The sequence below is a fragment of the Habropoda laboriosa genome, unplaced genomic scaffold (genome assembly GCF_001263275.1).
Source record: "Habropoda laboriosa isolate 0110345459 unplaced genomic scaffold, ASM126327v1 scaffold90, whole genome shotgun sequence".
Taxonomy (NCBI): domain Eukaryota; kingdom Metazoa; phylum Arthropoda; class Insecta; order Hymenoptera; family Apidae; genus Habropoda; species Habropoda laboriosa.
The window spans coordinates 2,014,646-2,033,405 of NW_017100218.1; the positions used below are offsets into that span (position 1 = coordinate 2,014,646).

An 18,760-nucleotide genomic window follows, 5' to 3' on the forward strand; every position below is an offset into this window, starting at 1 on the left:
CCGCTAAGAATGCACAAAAATCAGTTTTGTACGGTTGCATTGTTTTTTCTTGCGGTTTTCTTGTCGTCGCTCGATTTAACCTCAAATATCCTTCGGTCTGTTTCAAAGATTTGTATTTCTACAAAAAAAAAAAGAAAAAAGAAAAATACACTGACTAATCGTACTTTGGAAACGCCTTAAAGTCAATACATCTTATGATACCTTCTTAGTTACAAAGATAATTTATTCTGATCTATGCGCATATTTTATACGATGTATCTTTTGTGACTGGAAGATTGAACGTAGCAGTACGTTGCAAACTGCGTTCGATGTCGCGTACGAATATTAACTGAAATTTATGAAACAAAAGTTTAGTCAAGATTTCAAGTGTTAATTCCGTTATGATACACACGCGGATCGTTTTTTTCCAATACATCTCGAGGAAACTTACTTATTTTTATGCGAATGCATTTTAAAGAAAGTATTCAGGCCAATGTCGACTAAACGTGAACCCCCTGAATTCTATTTTTATGGGAAACCCTGTGAGTAAACAACTGTATGCTTTCGCGATCATCGAGGTGTCCCGGTTAGTATAACCCAGCGTGAATGAAATCACCGTGAAATTAGTTCTGCTCTATGAACAGGACGATAAAGTGAATAGAAAATTCATAGAAGAAGCATTTCTAAGTATCGTTGACTAAACTAGAATAAAAAGTATACCCATACTGCTTCGCGGTTTTTGCCTCCGTCAGGGCAAAAAAGGAAAATTCGTACGATAAGGAAAAGTTCGTGAAATTTCGTCGTTCAGGGGGTTTTTGTTACAGAAATAAGTACTTATCGTTCACGGTCATCCGGCGTTGACCCAGCTTCCTATTCTGCGCGTGATTCTTCAATTTTTTCGGTTGATCGTTCGAGTAAAATCGTATTTATTAAATAGTGCAATATGGAATGTCGTATTTTGCAGGGAGGAATGAAAATTTTTATTTAAATGCAAGAAACTATTACTGATAGATTTTCCAACAGTAACTTACCAAAAATTGTATAACCTTAAATTAATACGAAAAAAAATTCAGAACTTTTCAACACTCAGCTAATCATTTAAACGATCAACTTTCGAATGATTAAGAATCCAATATTTCGTATTGCACAATATCATTTCTAACTAGAAACGTTTAGCTTTGCATTTTAATTAATTCCAAGTAATCGTACGAAATTTCAAATGACGAACGTTATACTGAATTTCTATACGAAACGGACAATGAATTCGGGTAACGAGAAGAGGTTCTTGAACCTCGGATAAGAAGGGATTGTCATGTAATACCGCGTTTGTTTAGCGCGAAAAACATTTTGATCGATGTTTGCGTCAAGATCTATTATAAGCCTCTGGTAATTTTCACTGGCTTAACATTGTGTAATAAGAATTTTATCGAAACCATGATCAGCTGTTGCGTGATCAAACCGTACGTCAATTATCGTAATTAATACTCGGGAAAGAATTGTCATTAAACAGATGTCAGTTATTGCCCGTTGACGTCTTTAGAAAAAATCAGTTTTAACCATGATGCAGATCCAGAATAATATATAATTCTCAGAGAAATACCTACGTCATAATACCAGTCTACAGGACTCGAAGCAAACTTGCATTCTTCTTATTTTAAACAATTTTCCATACTATACTATTATACTATTAATACTATTTATAGCATCGTTATGAATGGCATTAGGAATTCATCGAATGTTTTCGAATATACAATAATCATGAAATACTGCGTACATTGATAATTACCCGTAAATAGTTTTCAAATCCGCTTTACGACACAAAGAACCATCTACCGGAGATTAATACGTAATATGTTAATCACCGGGTGTATGGTAACGCATCATTGTCCCTCACTTCTCGCGTGGACACCGTGTACATATCCTCTTTTTTTCTCTCATCTTTTTAACGGGAAGTTCGAAGCCGACGAGCGTGAATCTTTCTACGAGTCTTTCCTTTCTATCTGATTCACCGCATCACTCTAGCTTGCTTGACCATCAGTTTAGTCTTGAACTGCTCGCCTCGCGGGTTGCTTTATCGGCACCGTTTGTTTCCGTACTCTTGTAACTTTTCGCTATCTTGAAAATGCACAGTAACGTGTTCCTTCAGTTATTCTTAATCACTCTAGTGCTCACGATGGTCTACAACGAACTTTATGGTAAATACGATATATCTTATACGAGTTTTCGTCGTTACAAGTGTTTCATGTCAAACGATCGAACGTCAATTCTACGTCTCGGAAACGTTTGATTACGATCACTGTCAAAATTACTCTTATACACTCCGCTCGAATCCCTCGCTACTCTTTTCATGCAATTTTTGTTTTCGCTATAACCAGAATTATTCTGGATTTAGCTGTATTTCTTGTGTTTTTATTACAACATTGAAACGTGCATCATTATACGAATAAATATTACGACGAAGAAGAAGAACTGGTCCACAGAATGCAGCGCATGTGCTTTGTGACGTCAAACCGAATTCGAGTTCTTTCTGTAGATTTTTATTGCGGATCTCGTCGTCGCGTAACGTTCGTTATTCGTGCAAATTTCGATTTCTTAAGTTTCTACTTCGTCGATCATTTCTCTCTTATGCTGTATCGATAGTTGGCATTGAAGAGAATTCTTCAAAAACAGTTTTACGAGGAAAATGCTCAGTGTTATTCTGTTTCTTTTCTTTTTATGTTGCTCGTAGAAGGAAGCAAATGTTTGCTGGAAAATGGTAATGCAGGTATCTGCAAGAAGTTACCCGACTGTTCACCCAGGATGAAAGAAGTGCTAGAGGGGAAAAGGCACGCGACTTCAACGGGTAGGTGCGGATTCGACGACTTTGAAGAGATCGTTTGTTGCCCTCTGAATATCACGGAGAAGATAGTTCCTCGTCTAGCGGAAGCTGGTACGTTCTTTCTTTCAATACGATGCAAAATATTTCATCAAAAAATTTACAATTTTTTACGTTTGTTTAAAAATTGTAAATGTAAAGATACAACAGTGGTAAAAGTAGAAAGCATTCGGTAAATGGGCGCAGATGAAAATAACTATTAATCAGATAACTTAAAATACTTCTGAGATACTTTCTTTATCGGGTATCGACTACGGAAGTTTATGCTTCAAGGGTATGTTTAAAGAGTAAGGATGATTGATACGCCTGTAACACGAAACTTCACTGTAATTTATATCGTAATTGCTGTTGATCGTATAGTGTACAGAGAATTCGGAGCGTGTTAAGTCTCGATTGTACGTATGTGTAAAGAACACGCGTATGTAGTTAATCGGTGTCTGTACATCATCATTAATAGTTGATCAAGCGGAAATATCAACAAGAGAGTCTTCGATTTTAAAGAATCTCGTTACTACGAATATCGTAGAATGTTCTGCATATTTTTGAATACGATAAAAAACGAAATGGAAAAAAAATTCAGCGATACGAAACGTTACCATTCTAATGTATCAAATTTAGCGCATTTCGTCTGAATGTGAAATGATAATTCTTGAAAAGAAATTCCTTGATAAAATATTGCATTCGAGAAAAGCGTATAAATCACCTGCTATGAGACTGATTTGCATGCTCCATTTAAAATTTAAATAGCTGACCTTTCTTTCCGCGGAAATTTTATGCATAATGCGTAAGATAAGGCAGACGCGTATCTCCACAAAATTACTCATCGTTTTTAGGTATTTTTTCTCAATGCATATTTAAAATTATATAAATCTTACGTTTCGAAAGTCTAAAAATATACAAAATTTTTAATACGACAATCGAATTTTTAAAAATTATTTTTTGTATTCAATATTGTAACGTAATTTCCAGCTTGCCAGCAATACGACAACGAGATTACGCCAGACGACGTGAAAGCGCTTGATTTGTCTTTTCACATATATGGCGGAACTGAAGCTCAGTCCGGTGAGTTTCCGTACATGGTGACTTTAGGGTACAAAAATAACGACACCAGCGACGATCCATCACCTATCAAGTACAACTGCGGAGGTAGCTTGATATCTTCTCAACACGTATTGACGGCGGCACATTGTGCGAATAATATACACGAAAGAGTACCTGTCGAAGTAAGTTCATGGAAAATTAAAAATCACAGAAATTTCAATTTTTTATATAACGTATAATAATACTATTTGACTTTTCCATTGCAGGAAAAATGAAGTTACACATTATCAGAAAAATACGCTTTATTTTTTTACCCTTATGATTAATTAATCACATAAGTTATCGTTCTTCGAGTACGAAAACATACGTCAGCCATCTTCGATAGCACCGATCGTTTCAAGTGAAATCGAGAGAGATAATGTTATATCGCGTATTTTGCAATATGTTCGCAATATTTCCCTATTGTTAAATTTGTAGTACACGTTTACGATGTCCGATGACCGACTTTCCTCTAGCGCATTTTTCTTGTTTGGCTTGATTATCTATTTCCATAATTGATAATTGGACTACATAATTGAGGATGCGCCAAGCAAATGGTAACAAGCTTCTCAATGGAATTTCTGTACGCTGTTTCAGGTACGATTGGGAAACGAAGATATGCGGAATGTTACAAACGTGCAACGAATCCAGATAAGCGATATAATGTATCATCCGGGATTTAAACGTAGTACGAATTACAACGATGTAGCTATCCTGAAGCTGAAAACGCAGGTGCAGCTTTCGAAAACAGTTAAGCCTATCTGCCTTCAAACGAAATCCTTAGGCATCATTAGTATAACACCTAGAACACCTTTAGTAGCGATTGGATGGGGCGCTACAAGCTTCGAAGACGAAAATTCCAAACCCGACAAGTTGCTGAAGACATCTGGTCTTAGGTAGTCTAGCCATTAATCCAGTGATTAAATATAGGCAAATACTTCGAAATTTTAAACATCTTAAAAATTTTTTCGTTGTGCTTTTTGTCCTATTTTAACACGTCCGCTGCCTCCGACGCAGCATATGTGGTCCAGAATGTATTGTTCAATGTGCAATCGATTTTCTGGTGGCAGCGAACGTGTTGATAGTGTGAAAATTATCGAGAGATACTAAAGATCTAAAGTTTTGCTACCACTTTTAAATTACAGTCTCGTGGACAAAGAAGAATGCGACAAACACTACAAAGGACATCGGAAATTACCACGCGGTATCGACGACAGTATGATTTGCACCAGAGACACCAACAGCAGCAGAAGATCTGACGCGTGTGGAGGAGATAGCGGAGGGCCGTTATTAATGTTAACCGAAAGTGGAGATAGCGTAATTGGAATTACCGCGTTCGGACAATTTTGCGGTTCATCAGCTCCTGGTGTTTATACATCGGTTTATCACTACTTAGATTGGATCGAGGAACAAGTGTGGACGGGTAGCGAGCAGGAATCGAAGGAAGAGACGAAAACGAGGAAAGAGAAGGAAACGAAGGCCGTGAAAACGGAGTTCATTAACTTCACGATCACGTACGAATGAAACTTTCAATGATGTTCACGTAACACGAATTTAATCGTACATCTGTGAAAATTGCATTGTACCGTGATTCCTATTAAGGTTTAATTGTCGCGTGACATAGGAAAGAACTAAATGGGGTGGTAAACATTAACAAAACCCTCTTTTATTTATTCACATTCTGTACAAATTGTATTTTACATAATGTCGTTAATATCTACCGTGCCAACTTATGTATCAGGCGGCAATGTGTGACAAGCGTTGATTTGAAATACTCTCTCGAAGCAATTACGCAATTACACGGGTCTCGAGAACAAAGTAGAAAGCTTTGTTGGGGGGGGGATAAAAAGACAAAACAACGAACGTCGATTATTGTACCTTTTTGTTTTTTGTATGAGAAAAGAAAAAAAAAGAAAAAAGAAGTGAAAATAAAATTTTCAAACGAGAATTAAAAATGTTTTCGGTGTAATACTGCGGACGGTTCAGTACGTTCAACAAGGGCCTCGTGTACCTTTTAAAGTTGTTACCCTTTAACATACCCAGAAGATACAAAGAAACACACCAGCACCAAAGTTCAAAGCAATTCCAAGTAATCTAAGATTTATGATAAAAGAATCGCCACTTTTTCTTTCATACGAAGTGATTGAAATGTCGCTAACCGTAATAGTAACCGTTTTGAACACAGATAGACATACAATTTACATCTCGCGCGTTGGAGATTGATCGGTTAAATCTAGAGAACACTGGATCCTTATTTATTCAACGAAGGACGTAAGTACAAGGATTATGATACAGTGTCATTCGTACTCGGTACGCGATATAATACTGTTTACGATCAGGTGCAATTGTAGAGATACGTATAATTTATAGGCTAACGAACGAATTCCAAAGAATTTCATTATCCGTGCCTCGTCCCGCAGATTCATTAATCTGCAGAACGTAATCCGGAATGAGATTAATCGGGAGTCGTTCCGTGGTTCGCTAACACCGTTACGTCGATACGTTTAAAGTCTGAAAAAATTCCGTGCGTATAAATTGAAAGGAAAGGTACTTCCGTCGGAGTAACTACGTATTGCGTTCCCATCACCCATAGAAACCTTCCAGTTTCGCATCATTAAATTTAACTCATTAATCATATAATCAGAAATCCGACCAGGAATGATCTAATGCTATAATTACACTACACACACAAGAAAAAAAAAAAAAGAAACAGAAATTAATTCACAGTTAATTCAGGTCAGTTAATCGAATTATCGAAAACATCTATAGTCTGTCCAGAATCAATCGATCGCTGAAAAGGTGATCGAGGAGCAACTCCCCGCCACGCTATTGATCTTAAACGATCGATCGATTCCAGACAGATCTATAATAGCACCAAAAATAGTTTCCATATTCTACGAAAAGACGCGTTTCAGAAGGGGATTATCCTCAGAGCCCGTCGACACGAAACATTCCTCGCTACTTAATTTTTCATATATATCTGAAACCTCACCCCCATTTCGTAGCTATAGTATACAACGATCTAAGAAGCTCCAACGCTCTATTATCAGACGCGGTGCTCTTGTCCTCCTGCAACGAATTATTCCCATCAGACGCTACACCTTTCTCCGATCGTCTCACGATATTCGCCGAGTTTTCCGTGGTCGTACGAAACTTTCGACTTTTCCTACTCCTAAACGTAGTCACCGGTGGTTCCGTGACCAACGGAGCAGTCGAGGCGCCTCTCACGTAACTGGCCGACCTAACAGCAGGTAGATTCAACTGATTAATACCAGCTACAGCGTTTCTCGACTCTTCAGACGAGAATTCATTTACAGGCAATCTCAACAACGCGTTCAACAATTCGTCCTTTTCACGCTGCATCGTTTTGTTCGCCGGATCGCTGCAATGCCGTATCAAGAGAAGAACAAGCTGTCTGACTGTCTCGTTACTATCAGCCTGTTTCATTACTCTCATCAACGTGTTCGTACTGGAGATGTTCAATTTTCCGAACAGTTCCTCTGCAATTTCGTTCTCCGTCCCGTTCAATTTTCCAGGCTCAACCGTGTACGGTAGCAACGAAGTCACCAGGCTCTCCCGAGGCAACGAGTTCGTCGAGGTGATGGAAGACGTTATGGTCGTGGTGATACTGGATCGTGTGGTGATCAGTGGTTTCGGTGTCGCGGTGTTCTCGGTGGTGAACGCCGTTGGAAGCAGAGAAAACGTCGTAGGTGAATCCTTGTCTCTGGATAATCTCTGCGCGGTAGGTGGTGGGTCGTCGTCTTCGCTGACGAACGATGACTCCTCCGAACTTCCGGATATGTCTTGGCCAATGGAAGGTGTGTTTCCGTACTCTATCGTTTCCTGGCTATCGGTGACGCTGTAAGTTCCGGTGGAGACCGTTGTTCCAGGGTCTGACTCTAAATCGTGATTAATCCTCTGAGGATCGACGAAAACGGAAGTCTCCCAAAGATGAGTAACAGCTGGTGACGAAGTCCAATGATCGTTGCTTAATATTTTCGATTCCTCCTCCGGTGTTATCGATTCGAACGATTCATCGGATTCGGTGTTCGTACAAGGTGTGGTGTCCAGATTACTCGTAGTCGTGGTTATTATATCGGTGACCCTAGCAGTGGTAGTTGTTGGTTTATCAGTGGTTTCGATATTATTCTCGTCCAAGCGATTAAAAAGATTCCTGAACTTCATGTAACTGTTTCGTGACGTTGGGGGGGAAATTCCACCGGGTTTAGGTTCCGATAACAAAGATTTACGGCGAGGAATTTTGAACGGCTGATCGGTGGAGATTTCGTAACTCTTGGTCGAGCCGAAAGTAGTTGCTCGAACATTGTGCATCGACATAGGGGTACTGGAGTAACTCTCGGGATTCAACGAGATTTTATCGTTGTCCTTTCGCACCAGATCTGAATAACTTTCGTACAACGGCGGCGTCAATTGTTGCTCGGGTTTCTTACTCGTAGATTTCTTGTTCCAGTTGTAGGTAACCATATGAACGAACACCGACGGCGACGAAGGAGTCGGTGAAACGACGTAATTATCGTTTAGAGGAGTGGTGACGAATAATTTGTCACCATCGTACGGTTCGGTGACAATAGTCACGCTGTTATTCTGAAACCCTCCAACTCTACTCCGAGTACCAAACTCGTCAGATGGAACGTAGTTATCCGTCACCGGTGACTCAACGTTCCCCTTATCAATTTCGTTATTCCGATTGTAAAATCCACTCGAATCACTCACAAACGGAGTGCTGCTATGCTCGATACTAAACGTGCTCTCCGTTGGAGGCACGGAAGTTTCGAAGTACGTACCAGTCACGGGACTCAAAGACACAAAATTGGTACTGTGCTCGAAGATGTCCTGACTGGACGCTCTAGGAGTAGTATAATAAGAACTTTCCAGGGTGGTGAAGGTATCATAGACGCTCTCTTGAATTGTGGTAGTAGGTGGTTCGAACGTACTGGGATAAATTGTAGTCAATTTTTGCCTAATGTCGTTACCATCGTCGGAGAAATCCAGAACCTCGTCCTTCTCTCTGACCGATGAGGTGTTCTCCTCGTCGTTAATTGGATAAGGAGTCGTGGTGCTCCATTGTTCACCTTCTAACGTAGTTCTCGGAGGTTCCGTGGGTCTGATCTCCGTCAACACCTTCTTGAATGTATCTGGATCCAATAAGTACGCGGACAAAGCATGAGTGAACACCTGAGCCAATTCTCTAAGTCTGGTACTGTTCGATTTTCGCAGATCATCGAGAGATCCTCCGCTCTGTTGGAGCTCTAAATCTTCGTTATAGTCGTCTGCGTAAGTGCTGGTATCGTCGAAACGATCCTCCGTAGTCACGTTATTAGTCTCAGCAGCGTCGTTCAATCTGAACAGCTCAGCATACGAATTGACAGTGTGCTGCGTTAAAAGACCAGTCGGCACTTGCACGGTACCGTTACTCTTCTTCGAAAGTACCGATTCTTCCACGTCCTCTGCAGACTCCAAACTGATAGACGACTCGGTAGTTTCGTTAGAATCAAAATTCTCGGTGGCTGTAGAGAAGTACAGAGCCAAAGAGTGCAAAGTCGACGGAGCTGGAGGAACGGAAACGTTGGAGGGTCTGTCGTTCCCTTTCAAAGTCTCAGACAAGCTAGCCACGTTACTCTCTAGGTTCTTAAGGGAATTTAACATGCTCATAGCGTGCTCCCTTTCAGAAAACCGCGCTGAGTTTCCTTTAATTTTGCTCAACGACGTCGGTGTAGGGTATTTCAACTTCGGTATCAGAGTTCTCGGAGATGTGTAAGCTGTGGTGTAGGTAGGCACCGTGGCAGTGTACGGAGTAGGTTTCGCGGTGCTCGTACTTGTGGTAGAGTAAGCGTAATTTCTGGTGAACGGAATGTAAGGACCCAAAGTGGACATTATTTTGCCCTGCTTGTACGTGAAACTTCTATCGTACGGAGTTAAGTCTTTTTCGGTCGCGGTATTCTGCGGGTAGATCGCAGTGGTTCTAGAAGGTTTCTCCGTGGTGCTGCTGATGAAGTTTTGTCGATATCCCGGCGAGACCGTGGAGGGGTTCTTATTAGTCGATTTCGAATCACCCTGCAATCTATTAAACTGATTATCGATCGTGTTTCTGGCAGCTGGCCTCTCCGTGCTGCGACCAAAATTGTTGCTACGGAAAGACGCGGTCGGTGTGGGTGAAAAGTAGCTCGTGGTGTACCTCTGCTGCGAGGAACTCGGCGTTATGGTGTTCTGGCGATATGTATCTGTGGTCACGTACGATCGAGTCGATGCAGGGACCGTACCTGAGTTACCGTTACCATTAGTCGCTCTACCAGGATCTCTGTTGTCGTTGTCGTCGTAATAATTCTTATCGAAACCGTTCCTCGCGTTGGCCACGCTCCTCGCGTTCGCGCGATAATCGTAGTTGCTGTTGGCGAATAAGAGGGATTCGGTGGTTGGTTGGGTGCCGAAATTAACAGACGGATTCGTCGGAACGCTACTTTCCGTGGTGACTTCGTCGTTGCAAGGAGGAGTCGCTGTTGGATACTGAGTCGTCGTCTCGTAGGACGTCGAACCTGTGTCTGTGAACGAGAAGAAGTCGTTTCTCTGCGTAGAGACGTCGTTCTCTGTATCCTGTCTCCACGTAGGCGTGGTCGACTCGTAGTTAGGATTCCTCGTCGTAGAATTACGATTGACGTACACTTGGTAGTAATACTGATGATTGTTGCCAGAGTTGTCGTTGAATCGATTGCCACGATTACCAACGAACGCTGCACTCTCTGCAAATTGCTGAGACTCCTTTACTGGACTGGTATTGCCTGCCCTAAACGTGGTAGATTCGGTGTAAGCCGGAGTAACCCTTTGCGAAACGGTAGAAGTGGAGGAATTGTTCCTGGCTAAACCTTTAAATTTCAATCTTTTCAACGCTCCTTTGTCATCTCGTTGGTGATTCGAGTTTCTATTGGTAACGTGATAATTCTGAGCTTTCTTCGGAGTGCTGTAGTAATCTTGACTGGTGGTTGAATACCTATTTACATTTCCTTCTTCCGTATTTCTGGTAAATTGATTAAATTGCGGCTTCGAGTTGGAAGGTTGATTCGATTGGAATCCACTCGAGGTGAACAGCTGATTGCTGTCTCTTTGTGCGTTCGATTCTTGGCTGAAATTGTTACCAGAATCGAAGTGTCTAGAGGTTTTGATCCTTTCTCTGTTCGACTGCACGTGATTTTCTTGCGGAGGTTCCTCGTAAGGCTTGATTCTTCCGTTCTGCTTGCCATCGTAACTGAGATTCTGAACGTCGTAGTAATCCTGCTGTCCGCCTGTCTCGATCGACTGTTGATAGTCTATCTTCGATTTTCGCGACTCGGCTCGTCTCCTCTCTTCTTCCAGCAATTGTTCGCTACTTTGTTCGTAGAGCTCCGTAGATTTGCTGCAGTCCACCTTGAACCACCAATCGCAGATCAGTTGCGATTGTTGAAAGATGGTACCGTTCGGGCATAGGAACGATATTTTCCGTCCGTTGTCGCAGATGTGGAATACCTGGAGGAAAAATGACGCTTAATCGACGTTTTAATTCGCATCTCTTCCTCCTTTCTATCATCTTCTCCACTGTGACTTTCTCCTTCATTTTCGACGTCTTTCGTTTTCCATTCGATTACCGTTAATTGATAGAGGAAAGATAACGACGTTAGACAGTTAGAGAAAAGCTGTTTCCTCGTGTTACCACGGAATTATTTAACGCGTTAAACGTTCTGCTCGTCGTCTCGCTCGATTACTCTGTCGCGAAACGAGGCACCGCGAATGTCGTAACGCTCAATCTCGCGTTTGATTCGAGTAATTACGCTGCGGCGAGATACACATTAAGCCATTTGTTACTTACTTGACAATTCGTCTCCAAGTCCGCATAGTAACCACCTTTCAGACCGCGACAACTGAACGAAGTGGCTGGAATTGTCGTGAGAGCTGGAAAGTCTACTCCGGGTTGTCCTGTCACGCCTAAGGAAGAGAAACATTGTACAAATTGATCGTCTTATTCTAACAGCTCGCTCACGTATCAATTTCTTCACGACAAAATAATTATTCCTCTTTTTCAACCTATGACTATCGTGTACAACGTGAGAAATAAGCATAAACCCCTACGTAGTTCTCGTGCAAACTATGCTTTTCATGCAATTTTTCCAGGACGATCTATTTCTTTTCTATGGCTATTCGAACGTTTTGCAAAGAGAAGATTGTTAATTTATAAACGATACAAGATTAATGAAAATTGTCGTTAGCAGGAGAAATGAAGATAAGTTCTTTCGAAACTGCGGTTTTAAAGTGAACGCTAAACGGTATTTCTTGTGTCTTCGAATTTTAATTTCATTTTTCCCAACGATCGATATCGATAGAGCCTGGTGATTGATACGATCAGTTGTCACACCGATCAGTTTCAAAAGAATACTAACTGCATGTGTGCGCTTTATTCTACTGGGATAGAGGAAGCTGGAGGAGAAAGCGGCTTGTTGCAGTACTTATGCAGTATTATTAATAATACCCGCTCCTTTGAGCCATTCCTTGAGAAGATCCGCATTGCCGAAGAAGACTGGGAAAGAAAGGCGAAGAAAGTACTTTAGAGATAGTTAAGGAAGAGGGTTGAAACAGTTTACTATCAGCATTAGTAAGAGAGTGTGGGCTAGGAACCTTGATAAATTTGGTACTCGCCATTCTTCTCCGGTGCCAGTCTTTTCACTATTCTTTTCAACGATTCCTCGTTCTCTATTGACGCCTCTATGCTCGACAGATCCAACTCTGACAGAAACTTCGGCAAATTTGCCTTTCTGTTACTATGCTCTGACTAGAAGTAAAAGTAATTCATAATGAAATTAAACAAAACAAAGAAAAAAGAACGTCGGTCGAAGCATTAATTTTCTTTTTTATCTAAAGAGATAATCTTAGAATATCACAGGTGAAAAATTACTATACTTCATTTGACAAAGGTACTATATTTATTTAGAATAGAAGCTTAATGAACAGTCATAGTCACCTCTGTTTCACAATTGCCGACCATGAAAGTGACCATTGAACCTGAAAAACCGAACGACACGTAAGCGTGAAATTTTTAGAAATGATCGAGGTTTATATTTTTCCTCGTACACTGAGAACGTCTGTTTTTCCATGTTCAACACTCGATAACGTAACATTCGCACAACATACGTGTATGAATGAATAGAGAAACTTCAAATGTACTTACATATAAATATGATTACTTCAAGATAAGCCATTCTCGATAAATTCTTCTGCATGTTTCTGTAACAAGTATAAAATTGCGCACTTTCAAACATACTATTCTTCCTTGGGAAATTTAACTTTGCTGTAAAAAGAAAAAAGGGAATAGTTTACAGGCAAAGTAGCTTAGAATATACAAGCAATCGTTCAACGTTTCTATCGCTAAAATTGAAACGCAAAAGTGAGAAAATTGGGCGGAACATGTCTCTCGATATTCCAACGCACTCGTGAAGAATGTAAAAAGGTGAAAAAACGATGAAAAAAAAAGAAATTGGCTGCCGAAACCCGGGATCGAACCGGGGACATCTGGATCTTCAGTCCAACGCTCTCCCAGCTGAGCTATTTCGGCTGGTGGAAGAATCCTTTTCGTAAGGACAAACGTGGAGCTTTCCCTTAGTCCATTTGACGCGTTGGTCGTCGATAACTGGAGTGCCCCGAATGTTCAGAATAATTAAAATAAAACGAATATCGTTCACTGAAATATTTCGACCATCCTGGCTAACTAGAAATTATTTTAAATTGAAAAAATAATAACAAAGCCTAGTGTAACATTATGCTTAGAATAATGAAAATTCTCTCGTGGCTCCCTGAGAGCACCATGTAAATCTGGCTTGACAGTGAACGCGTCAATATTCCCTACAGAACGCATTTAAATAAGAATTATCCATTAAGACGATCTAACCGTTTAACCTATGATCATATTTCGTAAGAAAGTACCACCAACAGCGCAAAACATTCAGGTAAATATTGAACCTTGTCAAGATGACATTTGATCATCTATACCTGTACTTAAACTGTCCCGTGAAGCATTAATAAGGATAAAAAGAGCGTGAAGAAAGAGTAAGAAAAGAAAAAAAAAAACACTTCAATCGCGATAATAGACTCGTTGAATCCACGCGGAAACGTGTCTAATGATTACCTGTGAGGTGAATTATCTTAATAAAATCTCCGACCGTGGTAATGGATCGTCAATTACTATTTTATTGCCATCTTTGTATTACACCGACGAGAATATCTGTCGGACTCATATTAGGAGATAGGAGACAATCTCAAGAAAATTTGCAAATATTTTTACACGTAAATAAAAATTTCAACTCTCTGTCTAATTCACTATCATCCACGTTACGTCAACTCTCCATACGGGAAACGCAAACGCATAAAGCAGCGCATTAATCACGCCTAACCCTCGTATATCGAACAAGGAAAACCGGCGCACGAAAACGAACGGAAAAGAACAAGGAGATAAAAGATAAATAAGAAATAAATACCAACGATAGGATTCCCCCTCGATGATTTGTACTCTCCCACGTTCGACGTATACACAAACTTACACATCGACGAATGATAAACGACCGATTGAAATTTAGCAAAGAGGACGGGGATCCTTTCAATCGCGATAATAATCGAGGCGACTGGAACGAGCGTGGCCTGGTGATTACTCGTGAAATCGATTATCCTAATCAAATCCCTGACCGTGGTAATGGGGTTTCTATTACACGGCAATACGACGAGGAGTAGAAACGGTACGTCACGTATCAGACTCGTGTCCGTGGTTCACCGGGGTTGACATTCAATCAGGACGTGAAACGATCTCTCCAGAGCGAGTTGTCGGAAGAAACAAATAGCCTCGCTGGTATCGTCCTCTTCGTTGTCGTCGTCGTCGACGTAAATTGTGACGCAACCCTGAAGACGGTAGAGAGAAAGAGAGAGAGAATATCTTGTTCATTCTCACGGTTCACCGATTCACCGGACTTTCAAAATGATTACGGTAGTCATTAAGTTGCCGGTTGGCATTTGATGCGACGCGCAATTTATGGTTAATCCTTTGGGCAAACCGCGATGAGTATTATAATGACGTTACTTTCACTCTCTCAGCTGTAGGTACACTCTCTAACTCCTCTCTCTCTCTCTCTCTCTCATTCGATACGATTCCATCTTTTCCCTGGTTTGTCGTCCTCGACGTCGCTCTTCTGTCCTCTCCCCGATACCTCGCCTCTTCGCACAATTATCCTCTCTAGCCGTTGATTGATATTGGCTGTTCAACGATCGCCAACCGGGGTCCACGACCGTGGCGAGTCGACCACAGCTTTTAATGGAACTTCATTTCCCTCGAAACCGGGGAAGTACCATATACGACCAGCATTTCTTCTTTTTTTTTTTTTCTACTCGGTTAACGAACTCTCCTGTCGTTACACCGAGCGAACGTGTTAACGTTGTAACGAGCTTCTGATTGTTCAACGGGGTTGTATTATTAGCTTTCAATTTTCACGGTTGCTAAGGAATCTAGTAATTTGTGTCTCTTTTTCGGTTTCTCTTCTTCTTTTTGTGATTGGAGAGGAGTTGAAAATCGATGTTCGTTTGCGTAATGTGGATTTGTTTGGACAAAGGGATTACGATCAGCCACTTTTGGAAAGTGTATATAGAACCGGTCATGTACTCAACGTTAAACACAATTACCGTTCGTTACTCTATTATTAAAATGGTACCTGCGCTAACGAAACAAGAAGAATGGTTACTGCAAGCATCTCGTTCTAGTAAAAAGTTCCCTGCATTATGGAACGAGTCCACGGTCTCGCAACGATTACCCGTCCTCCTGGGTAATTCCTAATTATCATAATTTCATCGAAACTTCGATTTCAGCGAGTCCTTGTTCTACGTGTGTGCGTGTGCGATGTTATAACACGTGCGGCAATAGAACGCGACGATTTTTAGAGAAGCCATTGTGCGATTCTCATGTTGAATTGAGATAAGACGGTTTTATATAAAAAAAAGAAATAATTGCATTAATTATTCGACTGATAAATTCTTCAAGCGGTGGCGAATACATTTTTGCAATCGGGTCGGAAAATTTCCCATTACTCTACCGAGCGACGTTAATTCCTCGAATTTAATCAGTTGTTTTATTTGAGCTCCACGGTGATTTGTTTGCAAAATGTTATTTTCAAAAAGTAATTGAATAATTAACAAATTTATCTATTTTAACAAAAATGCTTTATTTAAATTCAAACTGAGTATCCTATAACAACTCTTTGAAAATGGAACTATATACACTGTTCGCCAAAAAAATCGCAACGCCTAGAAATTATATTTGCAGAAATCTACAAATCACGTATGTTTCTCAGACGTCTCTGAGGAGAAAATGACCCGTTTTAACACAACAAATTTCAGATTTGTGCGATTTAATTTCGAAGGGTTTCGCAATTTTTTCCGCAAATTTCGTTGTGTAGGTGTAATAGAAGGGTATTTCAAATTTCCAGCAATCGGTCCTGAAGGCTTCGCCGACGGAGAAGGGAAGCTTGCCGCCACAGGGCCCGGCGGATAGCGATGTTGAAACAATAGCCGGCAGATAGTGAAACAAAACTTGGCGTCTTAACGAGCGCGTACTCGCATACGTACCGCCTTCCTCTTTTGTAATGCTAATTCAAAGGAGGCAATTATTTCAGGAGTAACCGGTAACCTTCTAGTTTCTCGAACGACACCGACCGGCCGCCTGGTATCGTCCTTAGTAACCGAAGGATACTCTCTTGCCGCGAAAGTCGGCCGGGGGTTCCCGTGTATTACCCGAGAAAATCCTCCAACGAACAACCGGAGGAAAAAAAGAAACGCTCCTGAAAGAACGCTTCCACCGTTCGATTACGTCAGCTCCTCTCTGATTATTCTGACACGATGTTTCGTACATCACAGATACAACTTCTCTTACGATCTGTATTTGTTGTTCTTGAATACGACGAGCTGTCCGAGTTTCGTGAGAGGAAGTGATAATTTGTTGGTCTATTTTTTACTGGATACGACGTTTGCGCGAGTTTCGTGAGAGGAGGATAATTATACTTTGAAATCAAAGTGAAATAGGAAGAAATTTATTTTGAGTAATGTGACATTGGAATTTTAGAATTTAAAGTGAGTTACAGTAGTAGTATTAATTGATTAGATTTGGAATTGCTAGATCTAGAAGTGACTAAAGAATTATGCCTTCATTTTGTTGTAACAGCTGTTAAAGTCAAGGATAGTTAGATATCTCCCTGGATTAGGTGTTAGTATGTTATCTGTTAATAGTGAAACTAATATTCGCCCAGTTTTTATCATTTATTTCGTTCCGTTTAAAGTAGCTCACTTAATTGACCAAATTGAAGAGAAAAATTGGAATATCGAATATTTTTGAGGAGGTCCAAACACGTAATCTGAATTATTTAAGAAGCTACGTGAAAGAAAAGTTTCACTTATAGAGATCGACTAAAATGCACACCGATAATTACCATGTACGCGATAATATGAATCATTATCGGAGTTCTAATCGCGATTAAATAATCGGGAAGGAGAGCAACGGTTCTTCCATTGAGTCACACGTTCGTTTCCGGTTATTTTGTTCACCTTTGCACGCTCGAAATCTAACGAGGCGATACGGGAGAACGGCGTGTTAAGGTAACAATCCAATGAACGAATCGAGTCGCCAGATATTATCGCGTATAGTGACTGCGTGTTGCGAGAAACAGATTACTTTTCCCGATCAAGTTGAATCGGGAAAGTAGAGATTGTACGCCGGGTTCAGGAGACGAAATTGGCTGATTAAAAGTGGGATATCTTTATTCGTAGACTTGTTTTTTTCTTACGGAGCAAGATACAAAGTCAATAGATACAACGAAGTGCAAGATCTGAGAGAAAACGTCGATTCTCTTACGTTCTTCTCTTCTTTTTCTCTCTCTCTCTCTGTCTACTCTTTATACTTGTCTCTCCCTTCAAATCTCTGTCGCACAGTTCCTCCAGAACCATTAATCTTACGCTAAAAACTTGCATTACAGCTAATAGTCTCAGGCATGTCAGTTAAAAGGCTGCACTCGATTATCTTATCAAGATGTTGAAATCATTTAATGACCGTCTTGCAACGAACTTTCAGGAGCAATTTGCCGGCTTTGAATTTAAAGGAAACTTTTCATCAGATTGGGGACGATATTTCATCCGGATATCGGTATCAAAGTTTCAAAAGACATCGCGGATTTACTCTTAATCACTTTTATCGTTTTCTCGTTGCTTCCGCGATAAATTTCGATAACGATGTTCAGAGGAGAATTAGTCGTCGATTATTAGCAATCTTTCAACGTCGTAGAAATCGCTTTTTTCCTTCGTCTCTTCCCCGTCTTTTATTCGGGCTATTTGTAAAATTGAAACAGCTCCAACGAGATCCCTCCCTTCTACCCATTCGTTCAGCTTCGTCGAGGCGAGTAATGGCGAAGTTAATTACATGAATCAGCCGTAACATTTTTTCCGAAGAATTATGTATTGGTGTAAAAGAAGACATTTTCTCTTTCATTTACAATTGCGGAAGGTAAAGGTGACCATTAACATTCTTCACTTTGTCCTCCATAATCTTCTCGCAAAAACTGTACACTTTGCGCAACAGCGTAGAATTTTTCAGCAACAAACTTATCTTATTTTTTGACTTTTTTTCACTGGAATACTTTACATCTCAATTATTAAGAATTTCACCGAAGAAACGCCGCGTTTTTCGAAGTTACTCCCATGTGTGCGTGCCGCCTTACGTAAAGCATTGTATTCATTATGGGAGAATTCTTGTAACTGGTTGTT

The 18,760-nt window shown here is 40.5% G+C and overlaps 2 protein-coding genes and 1 non-coding gene across 3 annotated transcripts; 1 reads left to right on the forward strand and 2 right to left on the reverse strand.

Annotated features, from left to right (window-relative positions):
• The first annotated feature begins 2,038 nt into the window (after positions 1-2,038).
• LOC108570875 (venom protease-like) lies at positions 2,039-5,458 on the forward strand. Its single transcript, XM_017932804.1, has 5 exons — positions 2,039-2,174; positions 2,708-2,908; positions 3,824-4,077; positions 4,532-4,830; positions 5,080-5,458. The coding sequence occupies exons 1-5, from the start codon at positions 2,102-2,104 to the stop codon at positions 5,456-5,458; spliced, it is 1,206 nt and encodes a 401-aa protein (XP_017788293.1). The 5' UTR covers positions 2,039-2,101.
• A 1,464-nt stretch (positions 5,459-6,922) lies between these two features.
• Positions 6,923-18,434, reverse strand: LOC108570923 (flocculation protein FLO11-like). The gene is made up of 7 exons (XM_017932860.1): positions 18,417-18,434; positions 13,146-13,191; positions 12,939-12,979; positions 12,596-12,749; positions 12,450-12,497; positions 11,793-11,908; positions 6,923-11,452 (listed from the first exon to the last, which is right to left on the reverse strand). The coding sequence occupies exons 1-7, from the start codon at positions 18,432-18,434 to the stop codon at positions 6,923-6,925; spliced, it is 4,953 nt and encodes a 1,650-aa protein (XP_017788349.1).
• On the reverse strand, positions 13,457-13,529 carry Trnaf-gaa. Its single transcript has one exon. It is a non-coding gene; the product is annotated as a tRNA-Phe (tRNA).
• Positions 18,435-18,760: the final 326 nt, after the last annotated feature.

Bases quoted from the DNA above. Each gene is read 5' to 3' on its own strand.
- LOC108570875 (XM_017932804.1), top strand. From the start codon at position 2,102: ATGCACAGTAACGTGTTCCTTCAGTTATTCTTAATCACTCTAGTGCTC. The intron at 4,078-4,531 runs GTAAGTTCATGG...ACGCTGTTTCAG, and splicing joins ACGAAAGAGTACCTGTCGAA to GTACGATTGGGAAACGAAGA. The intron at 4,831-5,079 runs GTAGTCTAGCCA...TTTAAATTACAG, and splicing joins CTGAAGACATCTGGTCTTAG to TCTCGTGGACAAAGAAGAAT.
- LOC108570923 (XM_017932860.1), bottom strand. The intron at 12,980-13,145 runs GTAAGTACATTT...TCGGTTTTTCAG, and splicing joins TGAAGTAATCATATTTATAT to GTTCAATGGTCACTTTCATG. The intron at 11,453-11,792 runs GTAAGTAACAAA...TTTTTCCTCCAG, and splicing joins ACTTGGAGACGAATTGTCAA to GTATTCCACATCTGCGACAA.